Source organism: Diabrotica virgifera, chromosome 5, assembly GCF_917563875.1.
Source record: "Diabrotica virgifera virgifera chromosome 5, PGI_DIABVI_V3a".
In the NCBI taxonomy this organism is placed as follows: Eukaryota; Metazoa; Arthropoda; class Insecta; order Coleoptera; family Chrysomelidae; genus Diabrotica; species Diabrotica virgifera.
Window position 1 is genome coordinate 251,638,227 of NC_065447.1, and position 24,593 is coordinate 251,662,819.

General features: G+C 33.3%; 2 protein-coding genes across 5 annotated transcripts in view; both read right to left on the bottom strand.

Moving 5' to 3' along the window:
- Window positions 1-24,593, bottom strand: part of LOC126884837 (uncharacterized) — a 332,062-nt gene that overhangs the window by 9,793 nt on the left and 297,676 nt on the right. The gene's annotated exons all lie outside the window — the stretch shown is intronic.
- Window positions 1-24,593, bottom strand: part of LOC126884831 (protein FAM102A) — a 287,385-nt gene that overhangs the window by 9,695 nt on the left and 253,097 nt on the right. Inside the window, exons 6-7 of one of the 4 annotated variants that reach the window (XM_050651098.1) lie at window positions 5,624-5,785; window positions 1,216-1,427 (exon numbers count right to left, since the gene is read on the bottom strand). In XM_050651098.1, coding sequence (XP_050507055.1) covers window positions 1,216-1,427; window positions 5,624-5,785 — 374 coding nt within the window. Of the gene's footprint in view, window positions 1-1,215; window positions 1,428-5,623; window positions 5,786-8,975; window positions 9,756-24,593 lie in introns of all 4 variants that reach the window. The other 3 variants (XM_050651097.1, XM_050651096.1, XM_050651099.1) reach the window with 3 other exon arrangements.

A 24,593-nucleotide genomic window follows, 5' to 3' on the forward strand; every position in this document is an offset into this window, starting at 1 on the left:
AGGTTTTCTGCAGCGGCGACTGCCACAATCCCAGCGAGGAAAGAGTGTTGGAAACTCTGATGGAACCAATTCTTCGTAAGTCGTGGGAAAAACATGATACGAAAAAAAAAGATGATCCAAAAGAGGATCCAAAAATAAATATCTCTTTTTAGTCCACAAATAAAAATATAAAGCATAGATGCGACCCCGGTCACAGACTCTATCTCTGCTCCAAATAAGTTCCATCCCTAATCAAGATCCAACAGCTTTCACAGATCTTACCTTTGCTGCCATATGAGAAGGTTCGATGTCGCTTTGATACACGAGTTCTTAGTACAGGGCCAAGTAAGAAGTCCATCAGGTGTTCGCCGAGAGCTTCTATAGAACAGATCTGCCGAATTTAATTGAAGATCAAAACCAACTGGTTTTAGTACGACCTTCAGAAGAAGAAATAGCATTTTGCAGGAGTATGACCGGTGCGGTGTCGAACAAGCAGATGAAATACAATGACAATCGACAGCAATTTGCAGGAACCATATTGCTGATTAAAGCTATAGATACTCGTGGAAGCAATAGAAGAAAGGATAAGTCTATAAATGGCCAAAATAAGACATAGATAGGTAAAATTTAAGTAGTTGTAGCATCTTTTCGGAGTTCCTTGTAACTACCGCTTATATACTGAATTCGCTCTATCGAGATTCACTTTGACACTGACGTTAGTAATTTATTTTTTGGGAAGTTCAGTTGTCAGAAGTGATTGGAAATTACTACACAACCAACGCACCTGCTCATAGCCAATATTATTAATAGCAAACAGACATAAAAATAACATAAACCTTACGCCAATCAATAATTATTTATTTACACCATTATAATGTATTGATAACAAATGAAAAAATTATTTATTGTACAAAAAAAATATTTTGTAGAAATAAACTCTTTTTCTAAAATTTTATGAAATTAGTAGACACTCCCACTATTTCTAATAATTCTTCTTTTTTAATGAAAGATTAAGTTGATTTTAGCAGTTAATATTGTGAGGTAGGAATTTTTGTGTTGTATGTTTCCTATTCCGAATGTTTCAAAGTGAATCTCGAATCTCTCTAGAGCGAATTCAGTATATTACTTACACAACTGAACCTCTTATAAAAGGAATGACTTTTGGTATTTGATAATAGATTATAAAGTGTTCATCCATTCATTAATTTATTTAGTTTTATTATTTTTAAAACTTACTTTCTGCGGAATCGTCAGGTTGCTCCAAATTAGTATTTTTCAATAATTCCTCGATGAGATCGTCGGGATTAACTCTAGTGATTTCTACCCTCCCGGGTATTCCCACGGCGTCTGAATCTTGGTTCTGATTCTTTTTCCGCCTCTCGTATGCTGCCTTTGCTCTGTCTAGCGATCCGGTCTCAGAAATAACCAGGCTTCCAGCGCTGGGGTTCCTAAAAAGTCAACAGAAATATATCACACACTGCATTTGTCTATTTGTATAAAACTTTTTTAAGGGGTGTAAATGTGTACTAGTGTTTTATTCTGTAATTAAAAGACCCAATATAACTATTCTAAATTGATTTTGTTTAACAACTACTGGACCTCATAACTGGTGCAATAGAGGAAGAACAGAATCAATAAATAAGTTCCAACTTATCTCTTAAAATTATAAATTTTATAATGTTTAACACATAAATAAACAAGAGTGTTGGAGGAATACTATAAAGAAATCAGAAAAATAAAAGAAAATCATTATGCTAATGTGGCCTTCAAGGTGTATTAGAGGATGTCTTTGTCCATTTTAAGTTGAAAATTGAAAATACCATAAACACAGATTTATAAGTCGACAAAACAAAAAGGGAAATATTAAGACACAATAAAAAATGAAACAAAAAAAATTGCTCTATCATGATTATTATCTAGAATGTAAATCTTGATATCTTGATATTATCTAGAAAAATGTAAACAGTAACTATGTACTTGCAAGAAGAGTTAAAAAAGATCGGGGAAAATGGTTTCATTCTACAGTTTCTACACAGAATAAGAGAGTTCATCTGATTTAAGCGTAAAATAGTAAGTGCTGGTGAAATGGGGTCATGCAATCTGTGCTGTCTGCTGTAGTGTTTGGGCTTCTCTAAATCTACACTCGTGCTTTATTGCTGGTTTAAAAAAATCATATTAATTTCAAATTAATGATCTAATACCTATCCGATTTCGATTTTACATACGGACATACTTTATACATCCAACCAAATTACATGCACAAAAAAATTCTCAGAATTAAATTACTTTCCCAGTTCATACATTATTTAATTTTTGATATGTAGGCTTCGCTACTAATACTGATTTAATGATTTGTACTCTTCGTCTTAGTATAAGTATACTTAATATACGTATACGTATACGTTTTAACTGAACGCACGCATTTATTTTTTACTTCTCTCTTATATCACAAGAGTTTCACTATTAAATATATCCTTCAGTTTTTCGTGTTCTTTTTCTATAGTATTTCTTTGGTTGTCGATTTTGATCTGTATTCTTCTATTTTCTCATTGATTCAGTAGGTATTAAGTTCTTGTCTTGAGTCTTTATTTATCTGTATATGAAGTCAATGTTTATCCATATGCAACCTAATCCAAACCAACTCTTTGTCTTGGTTGAGTCTTGTTGTCTCTAGTGATTTTTAGTTCATGACCAAAATGTATATATTATCTTACTTCTACTGTGGTATTGTTTTCTAAGTTTATTGTTACTCTAAATTTGAAATTTTGTCTCTAGAAAGTATGAAAACATGTGGTAAAGCAATGGTGCGAATAGAGTAGACCGTTGCTGCCCAAGTAGTTCTTCCCTGGAACTTTATCCGTTGCATTATTATGTAAGAAAACAATAATAGTTACATCAATCCACCTAATGCAGTACCAACCACCACCAATATGTTCTCAAGTGTCTTCACAGTTCTTAAATGTCTTTAGGGCGCTGATGTCAGTGTCAAACTTATTCAAATTATCTGATACTGAGTGATATTACCTGGTCAACGCAATTTCTTTCATGTTGGTCATACTGAACTAATTCTATTATAGATAAGCTCCTAGGGAAGGCAAGACAACTGGTCTGTTGAATATTGAAATGTTTTTGAATATTTAAAGTTTGGATGATGTTCGTGAAAACGATGAATCTTTGAATGCTTGATGTCCTCGGGTCTTCACTCATCACCAGAATTCGCCAGAACTCAACCACAAGTTCCGGCGTCTTCCTAGTGATATTTTTCCCTGTACTTTATCTTCTAATATGACTAGGACACATAGATAAACACATTCATAATCATATGGAAATAGATATTTAATTCTTTTGCTACTATTTCAAACGTGTGTAGATTGTGCTCATCTGCAGATATTATCACTGCGTCATCAGCATAGCAAATTATTTTGCACAGTTTTCACTTCTTTGCTGATATGATCCATAAGGAAGTTCAAAAGGTCTGGGAGGAGACTATCCCCTTGCCTGATAATTCCTCTTGATTGGAATCTTATACAGGGTGTCCAGAAACTCTACCGACAAACGAAGACAGAAGATTCTTCAGATAATTCTAAGACAATTTAACCCAATTCACTTAGTCCGAAAATGCTTCCTAAGGGCGCTAGAGCTTTTTGAAGATGGCGTCTTGTAATGAGTTTTTCTTAAATATCTTTCAGAATGCTTCTGTTTAGAAAAACAAAAATTTGTAAGCATATTTATCTTCCAGAGATAAATCTATTCCATCCATTATTAATGTTTAGTACCGATCATAGGCGTCCGTTTTGGGTAGGGTAACGGTTATTTTACCGCATAACTTTTTGTCTTTAATTTTTAAGCATTTTTGACTCTGAATTATTAAATTGTGAGGTATTCTAGTACTAAAAGGTACTCTTGTTTTAAGTCGATAAGATTTTTCTAGAAAAATCGAGTTGAAAATTTTTCGTTCTTTAAATTTAAAGACAAAAATTCAAAAAAAAACCTATTTAGAAAGACGAAAACTGGTACATTTATTTATATTCCAGAGATGAATCGATTTCATTAATTGCGAATTTCTAGTACCGGTCATAGGCGTTCGTTTTGGGTAGGTCAACAGTTATTTTATAGCATAACTTTTTGTCTTTAATTTTTAAGCATTTTTGAGACTAGATTATTAAATTATGATGTATTCGAGTACTAAAAGTTACTCTTGCTTTAAATTAGTAAAATACATCGTTTTTTTTTTAATTTTTAAATTTTTTTTCAAATTCCACAAACGAAAAACTTTCAAATTGATTTTTCTCGAAAACGGTGTATCCTACCGACTTAAAGCAAGAGTACCTTTTAGTACTAGAATACCTCACAATTTAATAATCCAGTGTCAAAAATGCTTAAAAGTTAAAGACAAAAAAGTTATGCGATAAAATAACCGTTGTTCTACCCAAAACGGACGCCTATGACCGATACTAGAAATTCACAATGGATGGAGTCGACTCATTTCTGGAAAGTAAATATGCATACCAATTTTTGTTTTTCTAAATAGAAGCGTTCGGGAGGTATTTAAGAAAAACTAATTACATGACGCCATCTTCAAAGAGCTCTGGCTCCCTTAGGAAGCATTTTCGGACTAGGTGAATTGGGTTAAATTGTCTTAAAATTATCTGAGGAATCTCCTGTCTTCGTTTGTCGGTAGAGTTTCTGGAAACCCTGTATATTAAACAGCTTATTTTTTGCTTTTATGAAAGTTCGGTTCCCGATGTTTAATTGTCGAATAATCTCAATCAGCCTTACCCTATCAAAAGCTAACGTAGGGTCAATGAAGCACATGGAGGTAACTTTATTATAGTCTTTACCATTCTCGGTTATTTTTCTGATAATGAATATTGTACCTATGGTGGATTTATTAATTTGGAATTATTACTGCTCTGCATTGATGCGACTTTGATACTTCTTCTGCCAAAATTTTGGTAAATAGCTTTGGAGGAGGATTTAATGTAACTTTATCCATAAAGAAGACTATCCAAGATATTTTACGCAGCGCAATTAAATGCTTATACGAGGGTACTAAAATATTAGATCTTGATGCAAACACACAAAAGAACTAACAGAAAGAAAGTGAGTGAAAAATATCTGCTGCTTCTAGTACTGGCGAAAATATCTAGTGGAACTAAGAATATCAAACAGTGATGATTTATTCCATTCAAATTACTGATATAACGAATTATGTTAGATACCAAAAAGTTAGTGATGTCAAAATGTGGCCATCACCTTAACAATAAAACCGATAAAATTACCAAAAATGTCACAATACACAAACAGTCACAAATTTTTATACACAAACAGCCATTTTAGAATAAAATTTAAAAGCTTTGTATTTTTTAACACCCTATAATTTCCTTAATTATTTATTGTACACATACACCACGTATATAGGAAGTTTGAATATGATAAACACAAACATATTATGTTATATTTTTAAACAAAATATTGCATATATACAAAATTGCACTTACAACATAAAAAAATATTAACAAAAAAAATTTTCAAAAGGTTTATATCTATAAAGCGCGCCAAGCTAAGCATTTTCAAAGCAACATGAAGCGAGAAGCACTAAAACAGCTGTCACAAAGACCAACACATAAGACAAAACACTAACGTCGTGATACTGGGACGTCTCACTGAAGGTGGGTTTTGGGTATCGGACGAAACGTCCGTCACTACAACGACATCATTCGAAGTTTGATCATCCGGACTGATGGCTAACGGCGCCAGCTTACCTGCCGACACGCCGTCCAACAGCTTGCGATGTTGCATGCCCCTGCAAACCATAGGCGTAACACCAAAATAGTTTAGTTATGTAAAAAAGCAAAATACGGCACAAATTAATAAAAATGTTAATAAATGGGAATATTATACATATACAGGGTGTAACAAAAATACAGGTCATAAATTACATCATATATTCTGGGAAGAAAAATAGTTCGATTGAACCTAACTTACCTTAGTATATGCACACAAAAAAAGAATGTGTGTACTTTGTACGCACGTAAGAAGTTATACTTCTATTATATGATTTCAACGAAATCAATATACTTTAAACAGTTTCTCTACTACTTTCCAAAAATTTTTATTAAAACAATACCAAAAATTAAAAAAATAAAAGAATAAAACACACACAAACACATTGAAAAATGTCACAAATGATTTCTGAACAATAATTGTTGCCAAAAATTTTAATTAAATACGTATTTTCTGAAAAAAATTATATAATAATATACTTACAATCATAAAATCTATAAAAAAAAATTAAAAAAATGATATAACTTGCATTGGGCTTGAACCTACTTCCCGTGTATCCCTCCGTACGAGAGTCGAAGCGATTTCAAACTGCACCACCTTCGCGTATACGTCATGTGGAAATATACACAAACTGAACAACTTTTTGACATTTTGTTTATATGAATTTTTATTAGTTTGATTTTTGTCGAATTAAAATACAACAATGTATAGAGTAAGAAAACGATACATTAGATGAAAATTTGTAGAAAGTTTGTTCGTAATCAGATTATGTAAATTAAAGCATTGCCTACTAGGGGTATAGCATAGCAAGTACTAGGTAAGTACATTATTTTTTTTACATTTTCCAAATAGGTATGAAGATAATTTTTTATTGGAATACAACTGAAACATTTAGAATTACGTACCTGTGGCTTTTCAAAACTATTTAAAAAGTCACTATAATTATAAATTTGATTTTATTTCTGTCCTCACAACAATAAAAACTAATATATTATACAACATTTTTGTTTACCGATAACCTCCATATTGAACAATTATTGACAGATCATTTCAACACCCAATCAGAGCCCGTATAAAGACTAATACCAAACTGTCGGTGTGCGCATGCGCGCAGATCAATATAAATTCACCCTCAATCTCAATCGCGCCTAACGAAGTATAACTTCAAAAAAGTTACAGCCCTTTGAAATTACAAAATGAAAATCGATTTTTTCCGATATATCGAAAACTATTAGAGATTTTTTAATGAAAATGGACATGTGGCATTCTTATGGCAGGAACATCTCCCCCCCCCCCCCAAACTTTTATGTACGTTGCAATTAAATTATTATTGTGGTACCATTAGTTAAACACAATATTTTTAAAACGTTTTTGCCTCGTAATTTTTCGATAAATCAGTTTTAATCGAGATACGGCTTCTTTTTTAATATGTTCACATACAAATTTTATGGGGGTTTTGTGCCTTTAAACCCCCCAAATGTTTGTGTACGTTCCAATTAAACTATTATTGCGGTAACATTAATTAAACACAGTGTTTTTAAAACTTTTTTGCCTCTTAGTATTTTTCCGATAAGGCACCTTTTATCGAAATGTGGCTTATTTTCTAATATGGTTCAAAATATACCTCAAACTGTAATTAATATAAATAAATTTTCATATTATCAGGTCTGTATACATAACAGTACAAAAATTTGTGGTGGATTTGACAAATATTCAAAAGATCTCGATAAAAACTAGCTTTTCGAAAAAGTACTAAGAAGCAAAAAAAAAAGTTTTAGAAATATTGTTGTTAACTAATAGTGCCACAATGATAATTTAATTGGAACGTACACAAAAGTTGGGGGGGGGGGGGGTTTAAGGGAACAAAACCCCCATAAAATTTTTATGAGGTGCACAAATTTCACTATAATTTTATTTTAAGATGCTCCTGTCATAAGAATTCCACATGCCCGTTTTCAATAAGAAACCACGAATAGTTTTCGATATATTGGAAAAAATCGATTTTTATTTTGTAACTTCAAAGGGCTGTAACTTTTTTTATATGAACATTTGTACTAAGGTAAGTTAGGTTCAGTCGAACTATTTTTGGTCCCAGAATTTGTGATATAATTTATGACCTGTATTTTTGTTACACCCTGTAGTAGTAGAACAAAATGTTGAATTATAAAAATACTCGTTATTGCTCGTTATTTGCAAGATTATATACAACATATTAGTAAAGCAAAAAAATATATACAGAAATGTATTATAATCCCATATAATTCAATTTAATGAATATGTAAACCTTACCACTATTTCTGTTAAATCAAAACGCTTGTTATAAAAACTACCTTATGTACCTACAAAACAGATGATTCTTTAATGATCATGAAACTTTTTTGAGAAAAATGAAACGTTATACATACGTACGATAATGCGAAGCCCAATGCCAGGTCTGGAAATTCGTCGTTTTTGTTGATTAATAGTAATGAAAACCAAAAAATAAATAAACAGAAATGTTAAATAGAGTAAGAAAGAATAGAATTGTTATTTAGGCCTTTTTGTTTTACAAATAATTTAGAAGGAATGTTACTAATGTTAGTAAACTAAAGTTAACAAATCTGTATTATTTTTCTACAGCTACTATCACCGTGCTTTACTACAGTGCAGTACATTGGGGTGTCCGGAAAATTGACTGAACAGTTCACGCGCAAGTATTGTGGCATTATAATTTTCTAGCCTTTAAAAATTTGGTTAACGCTGTACCAAGCCACAATAATTCTCGATTTCATTTCATGTCTTAGTTTGTTGTCACAATGGCCGCTGACGTCAATTTATAAGTTTTTGAGTAGTGAAAAAGCCCACAGTCTGTGGTAAGTTGGTAATTATTTATTTTAATTCATTTAAACATGAAATTAGAAGATTTCTCTTTTCTATTCTCAGGGTCCTTTTTTCAAAGCACAGCTAATTACTAAAATAATTAGAAATTATTTCACCAAATTTGGCCTAATAATACTTGTTTCGGTTAATTACAAAAAGTTTGTTATATATGTACACAAAATTTAAAACAAAAAGGCCAATAAAGATATGATAGTAAAGACAATTAAAACAGAAGGCACAAAAAGCGGAAAAAGGTTAAAGCTAGAGGTAAACAAAACACATAAAGTCGAAACACAAACAAGAAAAAAACGGAAAAATAAAATAAATGATAAAATAAAAAGAATTCATACCTTTTTACGGGCTGTACACTAAGCCCATCGTTCGCAGAATGACCAGACCGTAGCGAGCTCAGCGAAGTCGTACGAGTCTCGGGCAGACTCTTAAGTAAAGGGTTAGGGACTTTGAAGAGGTTAGGAGGACTGTGTCTTTGCTGGGGGCTGTTGTTCTCGCTGATGCTTTTCCGTTTAGGCCTGGGGGTTAAGAAGGAAAATAAGCTTTCGGAACTGAATAATTTACTACTGAATGATTTCTCCGGAGGTGGCTGTACCGGCATCCTGGGTATTTCGAATTCGCTTTTGGAACGTAGTACTCCTTCTTGGTTTCTCCTATTCTTCTCGATTTCTTTCAGACTTAATCGATTGTCTGTTGTAGGTTCTCGATCACTCGTCGTATCTGATTTTCGATGTTGAATATCCTCAACTGTGAGCATGTTGTTTTTCATCCTCTCTACCACAGAAGTGGAAGACGATTTTTGCAACTCGATGAAATTTTGCGAGAAAACATCAGACCTGTGATTAAACGAAACTTCTGGGGTTTTATACTCATCAGCACTAGAATAACTCAACTGACTTTGGTAAGACCTCGGAGTTCCGTACATAGAGTTTAACTCCCCATCAGGTACATCTTTGGAGGGAGTGGACGTGGCGATGTTCTTCGGGAGGGAAGCCGCGAACGCTCGGCAGTTAGGAGAGTGGATGGTGTTGGGGATGTTAATTTTTTTAGGGTAAGTGTTGAGCTTAAAGTTATTTAAGGGTTTGTTGTTTGCCCGGACCGATCTGCTATGTAGGTTCCTGATATAAACAGAATATAAGTCATGCATGCAAGTCGACGGCTAAAGGTTGGAATGAAATTATTTCTACACTTTTCCTAGTATACGGCTGCTATAAACAGTAGCTAAATTTAAAAAGCCAAGGGAAAGAAATAGATATTTGCAAGTTGAAAATTTTACATAATCCCATGTTATAAAGAGCTATAATGTTATCTAGATGACACTGATCCATCATGAGTATCATTAAAATGTGCACAATATTAGAGAACTAAGAGACTCATTAATGTTCTGCCGAGCGGGGTACTATTGTACAAGGCGTGAAATTCCATAAACATGGGATCTGTTTTATGAAATGATCCCTTGTTTATAATCAGGCCTATTCTGTAACAAATCGAATAGAAGTCAGCAGGTCGTATCAGAATTTGTAGGAATTGGTATTCTGTAACTCATCTCGACCTCTACTATCAGAACGTTGGGTAGAAATAATTGATTTCGACTACACACGCCCTGTCGAGATCACATTTCGACATCGTAATTGGTCTGGGCGCTTGCGCATTGGCATTATTATTGTTATTTTAACGTTTATTTGTTAAATTAATTAGCGATTTTAGTCTGCGTTGTTATTTATTCAGATTATCGTATATTTAATTTTATATGCCAATAATTATACAGCATCAAGGTTAATAGAAATCATTAAACATTTTAAGAACTCCTACTCTAATTAATTTACTGGTAGAATGTGTAGATTTGAACGTATTTACTGTGTTTCAAACGAAAAAACACAATGTATCTTAAGGAAAAAACTTACTTTTATCATGCAATAATATTTTATGTTCAGAGATAACGTCTACTATGTAATTTAAATGCTCAGCAGGTGTTTTTATCTTTGGTGTTAGTATTCCCAATCGGTGTTCCACTTGCCATTTTTTATCCTTGTTGTGTTGAATTTGTCAAACTTAAACAAAACCATACAATACAAACCAAAATTTCTTCTTTTTTTGATGACAGAACACTTATTTCACGTGCAGTGTTGTCACTTGCCACCTCCTCCTGAGCGCGTCAAATAGAAGTTTGAAATTTCGATTTACACTGATTACGATGTGAGTTACGGAATGCCAATCCAAACACGAAAACGACTCGATACATATTCCAACATTCCGATTTCGGGTAATTACGATTCGACTTAGTCATTTCTTAGGCTATTGATTATGTATTTTAGAAAGGAACTACAACATTAACAGGGTTTTATTGTTTCATATATGATATAGTCAATGGACCTCTATATTTGAAAATACCGGAGTGCTACGGTTTAAATGGGTGCGTTTTTAAGAAAGGGGTGAATTAGTCCCTAGACACAGGGCGAATTAGGGTGAGTTGTATGCACATTTAGTGCAAACACGTCTATAGGAAAATTGTTCCAGGTTAAATTTACTATCTAAATATCATATTTTAAAGTCAAAAACATGTTTCTTTACAAAAATATATCCAAAAGAAAAGCAAGAAAAAAACATGAAAGGTAGCAATTTTGTTTTTGGCCCCATAACTTTTTTCAACGGGGATATAGTTATAGAGTTATAGGCATTGCTTCACAGAAAAAAAACTTCCATCCTTCCTCTTTAAAATGGCGTTTGGTAGAAGTCCCTGTGATTTACAATTTCCAAAATATAATTTTTCAAATTTCGCCACTCACAGCGATTTTGGGATATTTTCCTTGTTACTTCGCAAACATTGTTCTGTAACTTTTTTCTAGGCATTTCTAGGTATACGCAATGGTACATTTAGTAGAAAGAGAAGTCAATTAATTTTAACATATTCTATCGTAGAAGGCCGTATATATTTAAGCAAGATATGGTTTTTCAAAATTTGATACTTTTAATGATTTTTGATATATTTTACGATTATTTCTAAATTTCTCATTATAACTTTTTTTATTGTATACTTAGGTATAAATATACATTGTGTAATAAAAAGGAAAGCTCATTTTCTTTACTTTCAAATGGTGTACTGTAAAAAATTCTAGGACTATTTTTAAACAAGATATGCTTTTTCAAAGTGACATATACACATGCAATAGTTGGAACCATATGGAAAACTTTTTTAGTATTAATTTTATGAAAAAAAGTTATTCTTTATAAAATGCTCTGCCTAGTCTGAAACCTAAAATGCAATCATCAGATATAAAATTTTATTAAAACTGTATAGGTATGTTAAAAAATATGAATTTGCTCAGGAGTAAAGTACCTTTATATTTCACAATATCGAAAAGTGTTATTAAGAAAAATTATTTGGAATTAAAAATTATATTATAATATGCAATTATATTCTTCTAATTGAAAAAAAAATAAAAAATTTTAAAAAAATTTCAAATTACGGATACTCTTGGATATCCTACGGATATCTTGTTTAAAAATAGTCCTAGATTTTTTTGGAATACACCATTTTAAAGTAAAGAAAATATACTATTTTCTATTATACAATGTATATCCCTAAATGTGCAAGAAAAAAAGTCTTAATGAGAAATTTAAAAAATAATCATAAAAAATATCAAAAATCATTAAAAGTATAAAGCCTTGAAAAAGCAGAACTTGCTTCAAAATAGTCAAGCAACCTTATACAATAGACCATTTTAAAGGTAATTGACTCCTCTTTCTAATAAATCATCGCGTATACCTAGAAATGCGTAAAAAAAGTTACAGAACAATATTTGCGAAATAATGAGGAAAATGGCCCAAACTGCTGTGAGCGGCGAATTTTGAAAAATCCTATTTCGGAAAATATAAATCCTAGAGACTTCTACTAAACGTCATTTTAAAGAGAAATAATGTGTTATTTTTTGCTGAAGGAATATCTATACCTGTATCCCCGTGGAAAAAGTTATAAAACAAAATAGCTTTCTTTCGTGTTGTTTTTTTTTTAATATATTTTTGTAAATTAAAATATTTTTGACTTTAAAATGTAATATTTCGATAGTAAATTTAACCTTGAATAATTTTCCTGTAGACGTCTTTGTACCAAAAGTGCATAGCACTCACCCTAATTCACCCTGTGCCTAGGGACTAATTCACCCTTTTCTCAAAAACGCACCCATTTAAATGGTAGCACTCCGCGGTTTTTTCAAATTTAGAGGACCATTGACTATATGAGACAATAAAATCCCGTTAAAGTTGTAGTTCCTTTTAGCTCTCTTATTTTGAACATAATTAATAGCCTATTCTATTCGATTTGTTAAAAGTTACAGAATAGGGCTGTTTTTCTCAAATCGAACAAGAGCATTCCGTTGAACTGAATTTTAATGACTCTTTTAGTTCTCTTATTTAGGTATACTAGAAACACAATCCGAAGATCAGTACGTTTAAAGGTCTCAGATGATGATACAACCAGATCTTTCTAACAAAGGTTTATTAAAAGAAAACTATATTTTTTTATAGTCCATTCTTTCACGGTTTTTGCTCTAAATTTTAAAGAACCGCTTGGATTGACATGGAATTTGGCATACCTATAGCTTACATGTCAAAGAAAAAAAAGCGATATTGTGCCGATGTGTGCTTTTGCCCTGGGGGTGACTTTCACCCCCTCTTGGGGGTGAAAAAATATATGTCCAAAATAAATCCGGAAATGGATAAACTGACTAATTTTAAGTAACTTTTGTTCTATAGAGCTTTTTCGCCAAGTCAACACTTTTCGAGTTATTTGCGAGTGAATATGGTCATTTTTCAACAAAATAACCACATTTTTAGACGGTTTTTCGTAAATAACTCAAAAAGTAAGTATTTTGTCGAAAAAAACGTTTTTAGTAAAAATATAGCCTATAAAAAAGTAAAAAAAAATGGTGTACGCGTTAGGTCCCTGAATCTCGTAGAACCAGAGTTATAGTCAATGAAAAATAGATTCATATTCACCAAATTTCAAATAGAATATTTCGACGTGAAATATCCAAAAAATTAAGCACTTTTTGGGGAAACACATTATAACTTTTTTAAAGCTTTATTTCTGTTTTTACAAAAAGTTTCTAGCATTAAATTTAAGCAAGTTACGCTCAAAATAAAGTTGGTGCCTTTTGTTTTTGCAAAAAAAAATCGGGAAGACCACCCCCTAATTAGCAACTTAAATGAAATTAATCGTTACCGCTCCACAAATTATTTTACTTATGTTGTGTTTATATGAACTGTAAGTTTCATCGGTTCAAAGTGCTTATTTTTGAAAAAATTTGGTTTCAAATTAAAATTTTTAAAAATTAAAATTTTGAAAAATATGCTTTTTTTCAAAATAACTTAAAAACTGTTAGAGATTCCAAAAATCTCAAAAAACAAAAAAGTCAGATTTGGTTTTCTGAATATCATGTATTTTTTTGGTTTGTGTTAGACAAAAATTGATTTAGATTTGGTGTTTCTAAATTTGCATACATTCGTGATCAGTGACTCGTTCAACCCCTTTTAACAACAGCCCTTTCAATAATAAGGACTTTGAACTGATGAAACTTACAGATCATATAAATAATATATACACGAGTCAAGAAACTTGTGAAGTCGTAACGATTAAGTTCATTTAAGATACTAATTAGGGGGTGATTGTCTCGAATTTTTTACCAAAACCAAAAGGGACTAACTTTATTTTGAGCGTAACTTGTTTAATTTTGATGCTAGAAATTTTTTTTATAAAACAAAAATGAAGCTTTTTTAAACACTTTAAATAAGTTGTAATGAGTTTTCCCCGAAATTTGCATCATTTTTGGTTATTTCACGTTAAAGTATTCCATTTGGAATTTGACGAATATGAACCTATTTTTCATTAGCTATAACTCTGCTTCTACTAGGTGTAGAGACGTGATATATAAACCATTTTTTTTTAATTTTTTACAGGCTATATTTTTGCTGAGAATGTTTTTTCGACAAAATACTTACTATTTGAGTTATTTGCGAAAAAACGTCTTAAAGCGTGGTTATTTTGTTGAAGATATAACAATACAAGTGACAGAAATTAGAAAAGCTATAAAAGAACTGAAAAACGGTAGGTCTCCAGGACCAGGGGATATCCCAGCCGAACTAATAAAATGTGGATCACAAAAATTGTTTGAAACCGTCACTTGGTGCATAAATCAATTTATAAATGGTTCTCCCGTACCCGACGAGTGGAAAATTGCTTATATTTCGTCGATCCATAAGAAAGGAGATAAGCTTAAATGTGAAAACTATAGAGGGATATCAGTGACTAGTACATTCAGCCGTTTGTATGGACGAATAATTAGAGACCGCATTGAGAAGGAGTACAAAGACCAAGAGGAAGAAGAACAATCCGGTTTTCGAACAGGAAGAAGCTGTACTGATAATATCTTCTGCCTCAAACAACTAATAGAAAAAAAATTAAGCACAAATCAAGAAACCCACCTCATGTTTATTGACTTGCAGAAGGCGTACGATACAGTTCCTGTAAACAAACTCTGGAACGTGTTACGACAGACGAATATTAGTGTCACCTTAATAAAAGCCTTAAGAAATTTGTATGAAGGGTCAACATCACAAATAAAAATTGGAAACAGATTATCGCAAAGCTTCCTGGTTGATAAAGGTCTACGTCAGGGGTACTGTGTATCACCGACCTTATTTAAAATATATGTTGCAAAAGCATTGAAAGAGTGGAAACGAAAATGCAGAGGCATGGGCGTAGACCTTGGAGAGATTTGTTTATATACATTGCAGTTTGCTGATGACCAGGTTGTTATAGCAAACGATAAAGATGATTTAGAGTACATGGCAAGGAAATTACAAGAAGAATATAGAAAGTGGGGACTAGAAATTAATACAGAAAAAACAAAATACCTGCCAATAGGTACCGAACTATCGAACATCACATTTATTAGAAAATAATGAAATCATCATGCCCTGCGACCATTACACATATCTAGGAATCGTTTTTGACACAACGGGGAAAGATGATGAAGAAATAAAGAGAAGAATAACACAATCCAGAAAACCAATAGGTTGTCTAAACAGCGTACTGTGGAATAATGAAATAGGAAAAAGAAGAAAACACAATATCTACGAATCTCTTATTAAAAGCAGTCTATTGTACGGAGCAGAAACTTGGCGGATAACCGAAAACAACAGAAGAAAACTGGAGGCAGTAGAAATGGACGCTTTTAGAAGATCAGCAGGAGTGTCACGCAGAGAGAGAATACGTAATGATGAGATAAGACAGCGAATGGGGGTTGACGGCTCTCTAACAACAGACATAGAAAGAAAACAGCTGATATGGTAGGGACACGTTCAGAGGATGGATAACTCAAGACTCCCTAAAATAATTATGCAATGGGTACCACCAAACCGCAGAAAGAGAGGAAGACCCAAGAAATCTTGGAGAGAGGGAGTAACGAAGGCGATGAGCTCAAGAGATCTTAGAGAGGGCCAATGGGATGATAGAGTGTCATGGAAATTAGGCATCGGACAACGTCGCAAGACGTTTTAAAACCGATTTATATATATATATATATATATATATATATATATATATATATATATATATATATATATATAATGAACCAAAAGTATTTGCTGACAACGTAAGGAAGTAAACGTTCAATATTGGGTTTGCAGCAATAAAAAGTGAAATGTGTACTCTTGTAAATTTTTTATTCCAAGCTTTCGGACATGGTTATGTCCTTCATCAGGGAGCTACAAATGTGATGAATAGTTTGTTAACGTTGGTATAATTAATTAAAAAATTCGCTACTTACAAACTTATTGAGATTGTATCATCAATGATGTTATATTATAATGTTGATAAAATTTATCACAGTCTGTCATCTTTGTTAAGTCTAAAACTTACTCCTATATTTAAAATCAAAAATTGCTTTACATTCACAACACTTAATTATTATAAAACCATGCCATGACATTGTTATTCTTAATTTTATTATATCGCCATTAGTTTTTGTCACGACAATCAAGTAGTTTTTATTATTGGCTTTTCGGAACTCTCCGTGTGTAAATTTAAAAATATTCGAATTGACAGATGAAAACTCCACACCCACAATATCAAGCAACTGGCAGTACAGCAAATTATAGGCCTATCATTGGGTGTAGGATGAAGGACATAACCATGTCCGAAAGCTTGGAATAAAAAATTTACAAGAGTACACATTTCACTTTTTATTGCTGCAAACCCAATATTGAACGTTTACTTCTATATATATATATATATATATATATATATATATATATATATATATATATATATATATATATATATATATATATATATATATATATATATATATATATATAAAACAGATGAAATAGAGAATGTGGAAAAATCCCCTTACGAACAATTCACACATCCACCATTTCGGGTTGGGAAAAATTTTTTGAATAGAATCAAAGATCCAAACACCAGTTCTTAGAAATGTGTTTCGCCCTCTTCAATTTTTTTTTGATTGGAATGTGTCTAAAGATATTCAACCTCTCATCTTTATTGATAAGCCCAGAGAGGTTGAAGAGGGCGAAACACATTTCTAAGAACTGGTGTTTGGATCTTTGATTCTATTCAAAAAATTTTTCCCAACCCGAAATGGTGGATGTGTGAATTGTTCGTAAGGGGATTTTTCCACATTCTCTATTTCATCTGTTTGATTTCGTACGAGTGGTCGTCAAACCATTAACCTTGGATCTTTTGATCACTGAGTGTGTTTCAAGGATCTACATCTCATGTTTTTAAATATATATATATATATATATATATATATATATATATATATATATATATATATATATATATTGTTGAAAAAATGAACATATTTACTGCCAAATAACTCGAAAATTATTGACTTAGTGAAAAAACTCTATAAAACAAAAGTTACTTAAAATTAGCCAGTTTATCCATTTCCTGACTTTCTTTGGATGAATATTTTTCACCCCTAAGAGGGGGTGAAAACCACCCCCAGGGCAAAAGCACATATCGGCACAATATCACTTTTTTCTTTGACTTGTTGGCTGTTTATGCCAAATTTTATGTCAATCCAAGCGGTTCTTTAAAATTTAGAGGTTTTGCATTATTTTACCGTTAAAGAACGGACTATTATATTTCATGCGGAAAAGCTCTGAATACACGTGATATATCATTAGTATATTACGTAATTACAAATATTTCTTTCCCTTGACTATTCCCAAGTTTTTACAACTGTAAACATTACTTTTCTTCTTTCTCTGTTAATACAAATATTATTTACTTTACACGTTTCATATCAAAGGCTCGATCAGATTAGAGTACATAATATATTATTATATAGAGCTCATAACAGCTTTATCCCATTGTATACAATCGTTTTTAGGGTGAAAGCTTCTTCCTACGCAAAAAGCCTTGGTAATTATAGAGCCGAAAGCGAATGTAGGTGTCTAGAATGGGAAACGATAATTAATAAAGTCGATGTGACAGTGTCGCGGAAGCTACAATAATACATTAGCGCGATATAATGAATCATTAGAATGTACGGTTTACGCCTGTAGAGATAATTCTTGTTTGCTATAATAAGTTTTCCTAAGTTTAACTTTAATACAAATCTATAAAGTTAAGTGTTAATAACTCATGAACGTTCTTCTAAACTAAAGCCGGCTGTACCACCTGAGCAACTATTACATGGAGGAAATTATTATCTTAAACGCATAAAAAAGACGAGATCCTGAAATAACACAGGGAGTAGTTATACAGTGCTAGTCAAAAGTCCGTACCCCCCCTCGTATCTTTTGAACGGTTATACCTATAATAGTGAAATTTGGAGCAAAAAAAATAAACGGACGTAAGCTTCTTAACTAGTCATGACAGGTGACGTAATTATGACAGATGACTTTACAGCGCCACTGTGACAGATAATTTTAAATGGGATCTTATGACAAGTGATACCTCGTTTGAAAGGTATTGAAAATACCTATTCAGTCATACTAATTTTGTTTGAGTTTAAGCTAATTTTGATGAATAAATGAAATAAATAATATAAAATTGTAGTTTCGCATTTAATTAATAAAAATTCAAAATTCCTCAAATGATTACTTGTCAAAAAGGTTGAGGTTGACGTAAAAACTACTAGAGAATTGAAAAACGTCAACATTTTTGACAAAAAAACCATAGGCGGACATTTGAATTTTTATTTATTAAATGCGAAACTACAATATTATATTTATTTAATTTATTCGCCAAAATAAAAATCAACTAAAACTCAAAAAATTAGTATGACTGAATAGGTATTTTGAATACCTTTCATACGAGGTATCACTTGCCATAAGGTCCCATTTAAAATTATCGGTCACAGTGGCTCTGTAACGTCACCTGTTACTATTACGTCACCTGTCATGATTAGATAAGAAGCTTATGTCCGTTTATTTCCTTCCTCCAAATTTCACTATTATGCATATAACCGTTTAAAAGATACGAGGGGGGGTATGGACTTTTGACTAGCACTGTATAAGCCCCGAGGATACTAAGAACCAAACAAAAAAGAAGAGAGTAGGCACATACGAACTATTCTATAGAAAGTTATTATTGTAACTCACTTTAGATTTCGAAATGGTATTGACACTCGTGAAGCTCTGATCGCACTTAACGATATGTCTCAGAGGTCCTGGACCTGCTTCTTCTTAAAATGCCGCCTTCTTTTAAAGGACTGGCTGATCAGTAGATCAATTATTGAAACATGCCACACAAGATCGAGAAAAATATCGGCAAATTGTAATGTAGGCTTCTTGTTTTAAAGGTGCCTATCTTCTGGAGATGTTGGCGACCACGTTGACCCATCTTATTACATTTACAGCAGCTCGAAATAGATAAATTGACGTTAGACCAGTCCACTTCCTAAGATTGGCCAGACAGGATATACCTCTACGTCCAGGACCTCTCTTGCCCTCAATATTGCCTTGTAGAATCAACTGTAGTAGTCGGTATTTATCATTACGCATAATGTGGCCGAAGTAAGCCATTTTTCTGTTCTTTACGGTGTTAATTATTTCTTTGTCTTTTCTTACTGGAGAATAGTTATGTTAGTTGTGTGGTGTATATATGAGACCCTCAACATCGTCGGTAGCACCACATTTCAAACTCCTCTAACCGTTTTATGACATCTTCTGTAAGACTTCAGCTTTCTACTCCTTAGAGAAGGAAACTAAAGACGTAACATCTAAGAATTAATATGCGTATTTTGATACTTATAAGATAAGTTGCAGGGAATCTTCTTAAGACTGTTAAAAGAGCTTCTGGCTTTTTCAATACGAGGTTTTTCAATACGAGTTTTTGTAGGCTACCAAAGCCTACAATTGGACACGGTACAAAGAAGAAATGATCGGTGTACCAATCAACACATCACCTGTTGATGAAGGAACCAATGCGGGTTTAACTTTTTTCGTGTAATTTCATGCAATGCTGAGCAGTAGTAGACAAAAATGAATGGGATTTAATAATATTAAAAGAGCGCTGGACAGTACATAGATATAACCATAATAATGATGATAACACTAAATTAGGAAAATATTAATTTCAACATGTTATTGGTGAATTAGGACCAGCAATATGTAGGCGAGGAATCGAAGCACTAAAAAGCATCAAACCTACCAATTTTCTGAAGTAAGATGAATCACTATGCAACTTTTTACATTCGATTCGGGAAAGTGTCAGGAAAGATTGTGAACCTGGAGTTTCATGTTAATTTTATTCCAAATCAGCGGACAGCCATTACTCGGGAGATTTCGAGATAGCTAAACATATATGTGATAACGAAGATGGTCATCGAGCCACCTGGTGCCCAGGGTGGACATCGTCTCCTGGAGTGTTACGTTACTTTCATTCAAAATCAGTCGAAAGTCATTACTCGGGGGGTTTTCGAGATCGCTGACCAAGAATTTGATAACGAGGATGGTTCTCGAGCTACCTGGTGCCACGAGTGGCCCTCATCTCCTGAAATTTTATGTTATTTTGATTCAAAGTTAGTCGAAAGTCATTACTAGGGAGGTTTTCAAGGCCGCTGAACACGAATATGACAACGAGGATGGTTTTCGAGCTACCTAATGCCCAGAGCGCCCCTCGTCTCCTGAAGTTTTATATTAGTTTTATTCAAAGTCAGCCAAAGGTCATTACTCGGGTGTTTTCAAGGTCGCTGAACATGAATATTTTAACGAAGGTCGTTCTCGAGCTACCTGGTGCCCATGATGGACCTCGCCTCCTGGAGTTTTATGTTATTTTCATTCGAAATCAATCAAAAGTCCAGTGCATTTTTCATTTTAAGTACTTCATCTTACTACGGAAAACGGGTAGGTTTAGTGCTTCATCTCCCTGCCTAAAGTGACGAAAGGGGGAGCAGAGTTCTGATTTACTCACTGAACAAAAATATAGGTATATACTGTTAGCTTCTTGCGGCGCCACTGACTGGTTATATAAGTATCGGGATATCGCATATTTCTATCGCAAAACTTTAAATTCACGGGTTCTGTTTATTGTCTATTTCTCGAGACTGTCTGGGGAATCTCATAAATACAAGGACGAGGACGAAGAATTGCAGTCGTATTCCAGAATAGAATGTACATAATAGAATATTTTTGAATCAATTGTGCATTTATATTACGTTTGAAATGGTATTTATTCTCACCTAGAACGACGAGGATTATAAAATCTCAAAATATTAAGTGAATACAAGGATAGTACAAAAACGCAAGGTATGCATTTAAACAGTAAAAAACTCAGTAATGGAATAAAAATGCAACAACACTAAAATATTAGGACATCTTGGATATTAAAGCACCCTAATATGTCTGTGTAGATTTTGGCGTTCGATCCGACCATCACTTGTGACATCGTTGCCGTATCCTCTATTTTTTCATATTATCACGTTACAATTTTTGTGATATACACGAGCGTGACACCCTCAAAAAAGCGCTTAATTTTCGAGATACTGACCACAGAGGGATGAATGGCTAATTTTATTCATACTTTATATTTTCGAGGGTGCTGAAAACGAAAATGAAGTTTATTTTGAACTTTATGTGGGGGAACATTGTCAAAATCGCAATTTTAACCTAAAAATAAAAAAAAAAGAAATCACGTTTTTTTGCGTTTACCTCGCTACAACTCTGTTCCATTTTAATATTTTTTTCTGAAATTTTTACACCATATAGCTGTAACATTTCTCAAGACAAAGGTATCTGCCTTAAGTTTTTATTCTTGTCATGATAGAGGTTATGAATTTTTCAAAGAAAAAGGTGCGGATTTGTGCATTGCAAAGTTTAATCGCAAAAGTTGTGTGACGAAGTTTAAAATTTAGCTTCTCAATCACGTTTATTTTAAAGTAAAGAGTACAAAGAAGTTTTCTGGTAAGTTTTAGATCAAAATGTTTTATAGAAAAAAAAAATAGTGCAACTTTTAATGTCAACATTAGAAATCCCCAATATAACGCTTATTTTTTGAGGGACAGACAATCTAGGTCTAATTTCTCACATTTAGTACTATCCTTGGATTATAAGCTTTCATTTGACACCTCATTTGTCATTTTACCTAGTATAATGACGGAGAAGTAAACGTTATTATTATATTATTCTTGTAGGTACATTTAACATTGATTGAAATTATGAAAGAAATATATAGAAAACAGCATGGCAACACTGTGACCCACAAACATAAAAATTCAGCCACATTCAGCTGTGCGTTACATAGGGTGCTTTAATATCCAAGATGTCCAAATATTATATAACATCAAAAATGAATAACCATTTTCAATTTCGTTGCAACACGAAACTACTGCCGCATCATATTCTAGTTCAATCAGAGAGTGCAGAAAGCACCTCTACCGGTTTCGAAACTTATTAGTCTCTCTTCAGGAGGCACATATGCTGCTCTCCCTGATCCAACTAAAACAAACCCCAGCGTGCAGTCACGGATTGCAACGAACGAAATGGCAGGGATGCCCTAGCGGCAACTGCTAGCAAAAGACTAAGTTTTCAATCTAATAGCACATAAAATAATACTAAAAATATTACTCTACATCCCACCAGACTGAAAACAATGGGCACCTTCTCTGGTTACACCTCAGATGCTTCTAAAATTTGCAAGCCATAACGGATGCTGAGACTAAAGAACAATCAGAGTAAACATGTAAATCAAAAATGAATAACCATTTTCAATTTCAGTGCAACACGAAACTACAGCCGCATTATATTCTAGTTCAATCAGAGAGTGCAGCAAGCACCTCTACCGGTTTCGAAACTTATTAGTCTCTCATCAGGAGGCACATATGCTGCTCTCCCTGATCCAACTAAAACAAACCCCAGCGTGCAGTCACGGATTGCAACGAACGAAATGGCAGGGATGCCTTAGCGGCAACTGCTAGCAAAAGACTAACGTTTTCAATCTAATAGCACATAAAATAATACTAAAAATATTACTCTACATCCCACCAGATTGAAAACAATGGGAACCTTCTCTGGTTACACCTCAGATGCTTCTAAAATTTGCAAGCCATAACGGATGCTGAGACTAAAGAACAATCAGAGTAAACATGTAAATCAAAAATGAATAACCATTTTCAATTTCAGTGCAACACGAAACTACAGCCGCATTATATTCTAGTTCAATCAGAGAGTGCAGCAAGCACCTCTACCGGTTTCGAAACTTATTAGTCTCTCATCAGGAGGCACATATGCTGCTCTCCTTGATCCAACTAAAACAAACCCCAGCGTGCAGTCACGGATTGCAACGAACGAAATGGCAGGGATGCCCTAGCGGCAACTGCTAGCAAAAGACTAAGTTTTCAATCTAATAGCACATAAAATAATACTAAAAATATTACTCTACATCCCACCAGATTGAAAACAATGGGAACCTTCTCTGGTTACACCTCAGATGCTTCTAAAATTTGCAAGCCATAACGGATGCTGAGACTAAAGAACAATCAGAGTAAACATGTAAATCAAAAATGAATAACCATTTTCAATTTCAGTGCAACACGAAACTACAGCCGCATTATATTCTAGTTCAATCAGAGAGTGCAGCAAGCACCTCTACTGGTTTCGAAACTTATTAGTCTCTCATCAGGAGGCACATATGCTGCTCTCTCTGACCCAACCAGGACAGACCCCGGCGTGCAATCGGTAACTGCACGCCGGGGTTTGTCCTGGTTGGGTCAGAGAGAGCAGCATATGTGCCTCCTGATGAGAGACTAATAAGTTTCGAAACCGGTAGAGGTGCTTGCTGCACTCTCTGATTGAACTAGAATATAATGAGGCTGTAGTTTCGTGTTGCACTGAAATTGAAAATGGTTATTCATTTTTGATTTGCATGTTTACTTTGATTGGAGTACGAAGGGAACCATTCTCGTTGGAACTTTACGGCGCTGAGCAGATGGGACGTGAATGATAAATTGTTAAATTCCGTCATTTTCTTTAGTCTCAGCATCCGTTAGGGCTTGCAAATTTTAGAAACCTTGGAGGTGCAACCAGAGAAGGTTCCCATTGTTTTCAGTCTGGTGGGATGTAGAGTAATATTTTTAGTATTGTTTTAGGTGCTATTAGATTAAAAACTTAATCTTTTTATTATATCACAATTAGATGATTGTAGTTTGAAGGGACTTAATAATGAAAAAAAAAACGTCGGAGTAAAAGCCTAAAACAGACAATTAAATGGTTAAATAAGTCAATAAAAAATATTTGAAAAAAATGGAAAATTTTAAGACACACAGCAGTTGATGTGTGTTTAAGCAAGATTCATGTATCTCAATAAGGCATTATGAAGTTACAGTGCAGTTATAACGGTATTGTACCAAAAAGGGCTATATAAGATTACAAACTATGCCATCAAGTTGTCATAGAACGCTCCAAACGGAAGTTTTTGTCATCTT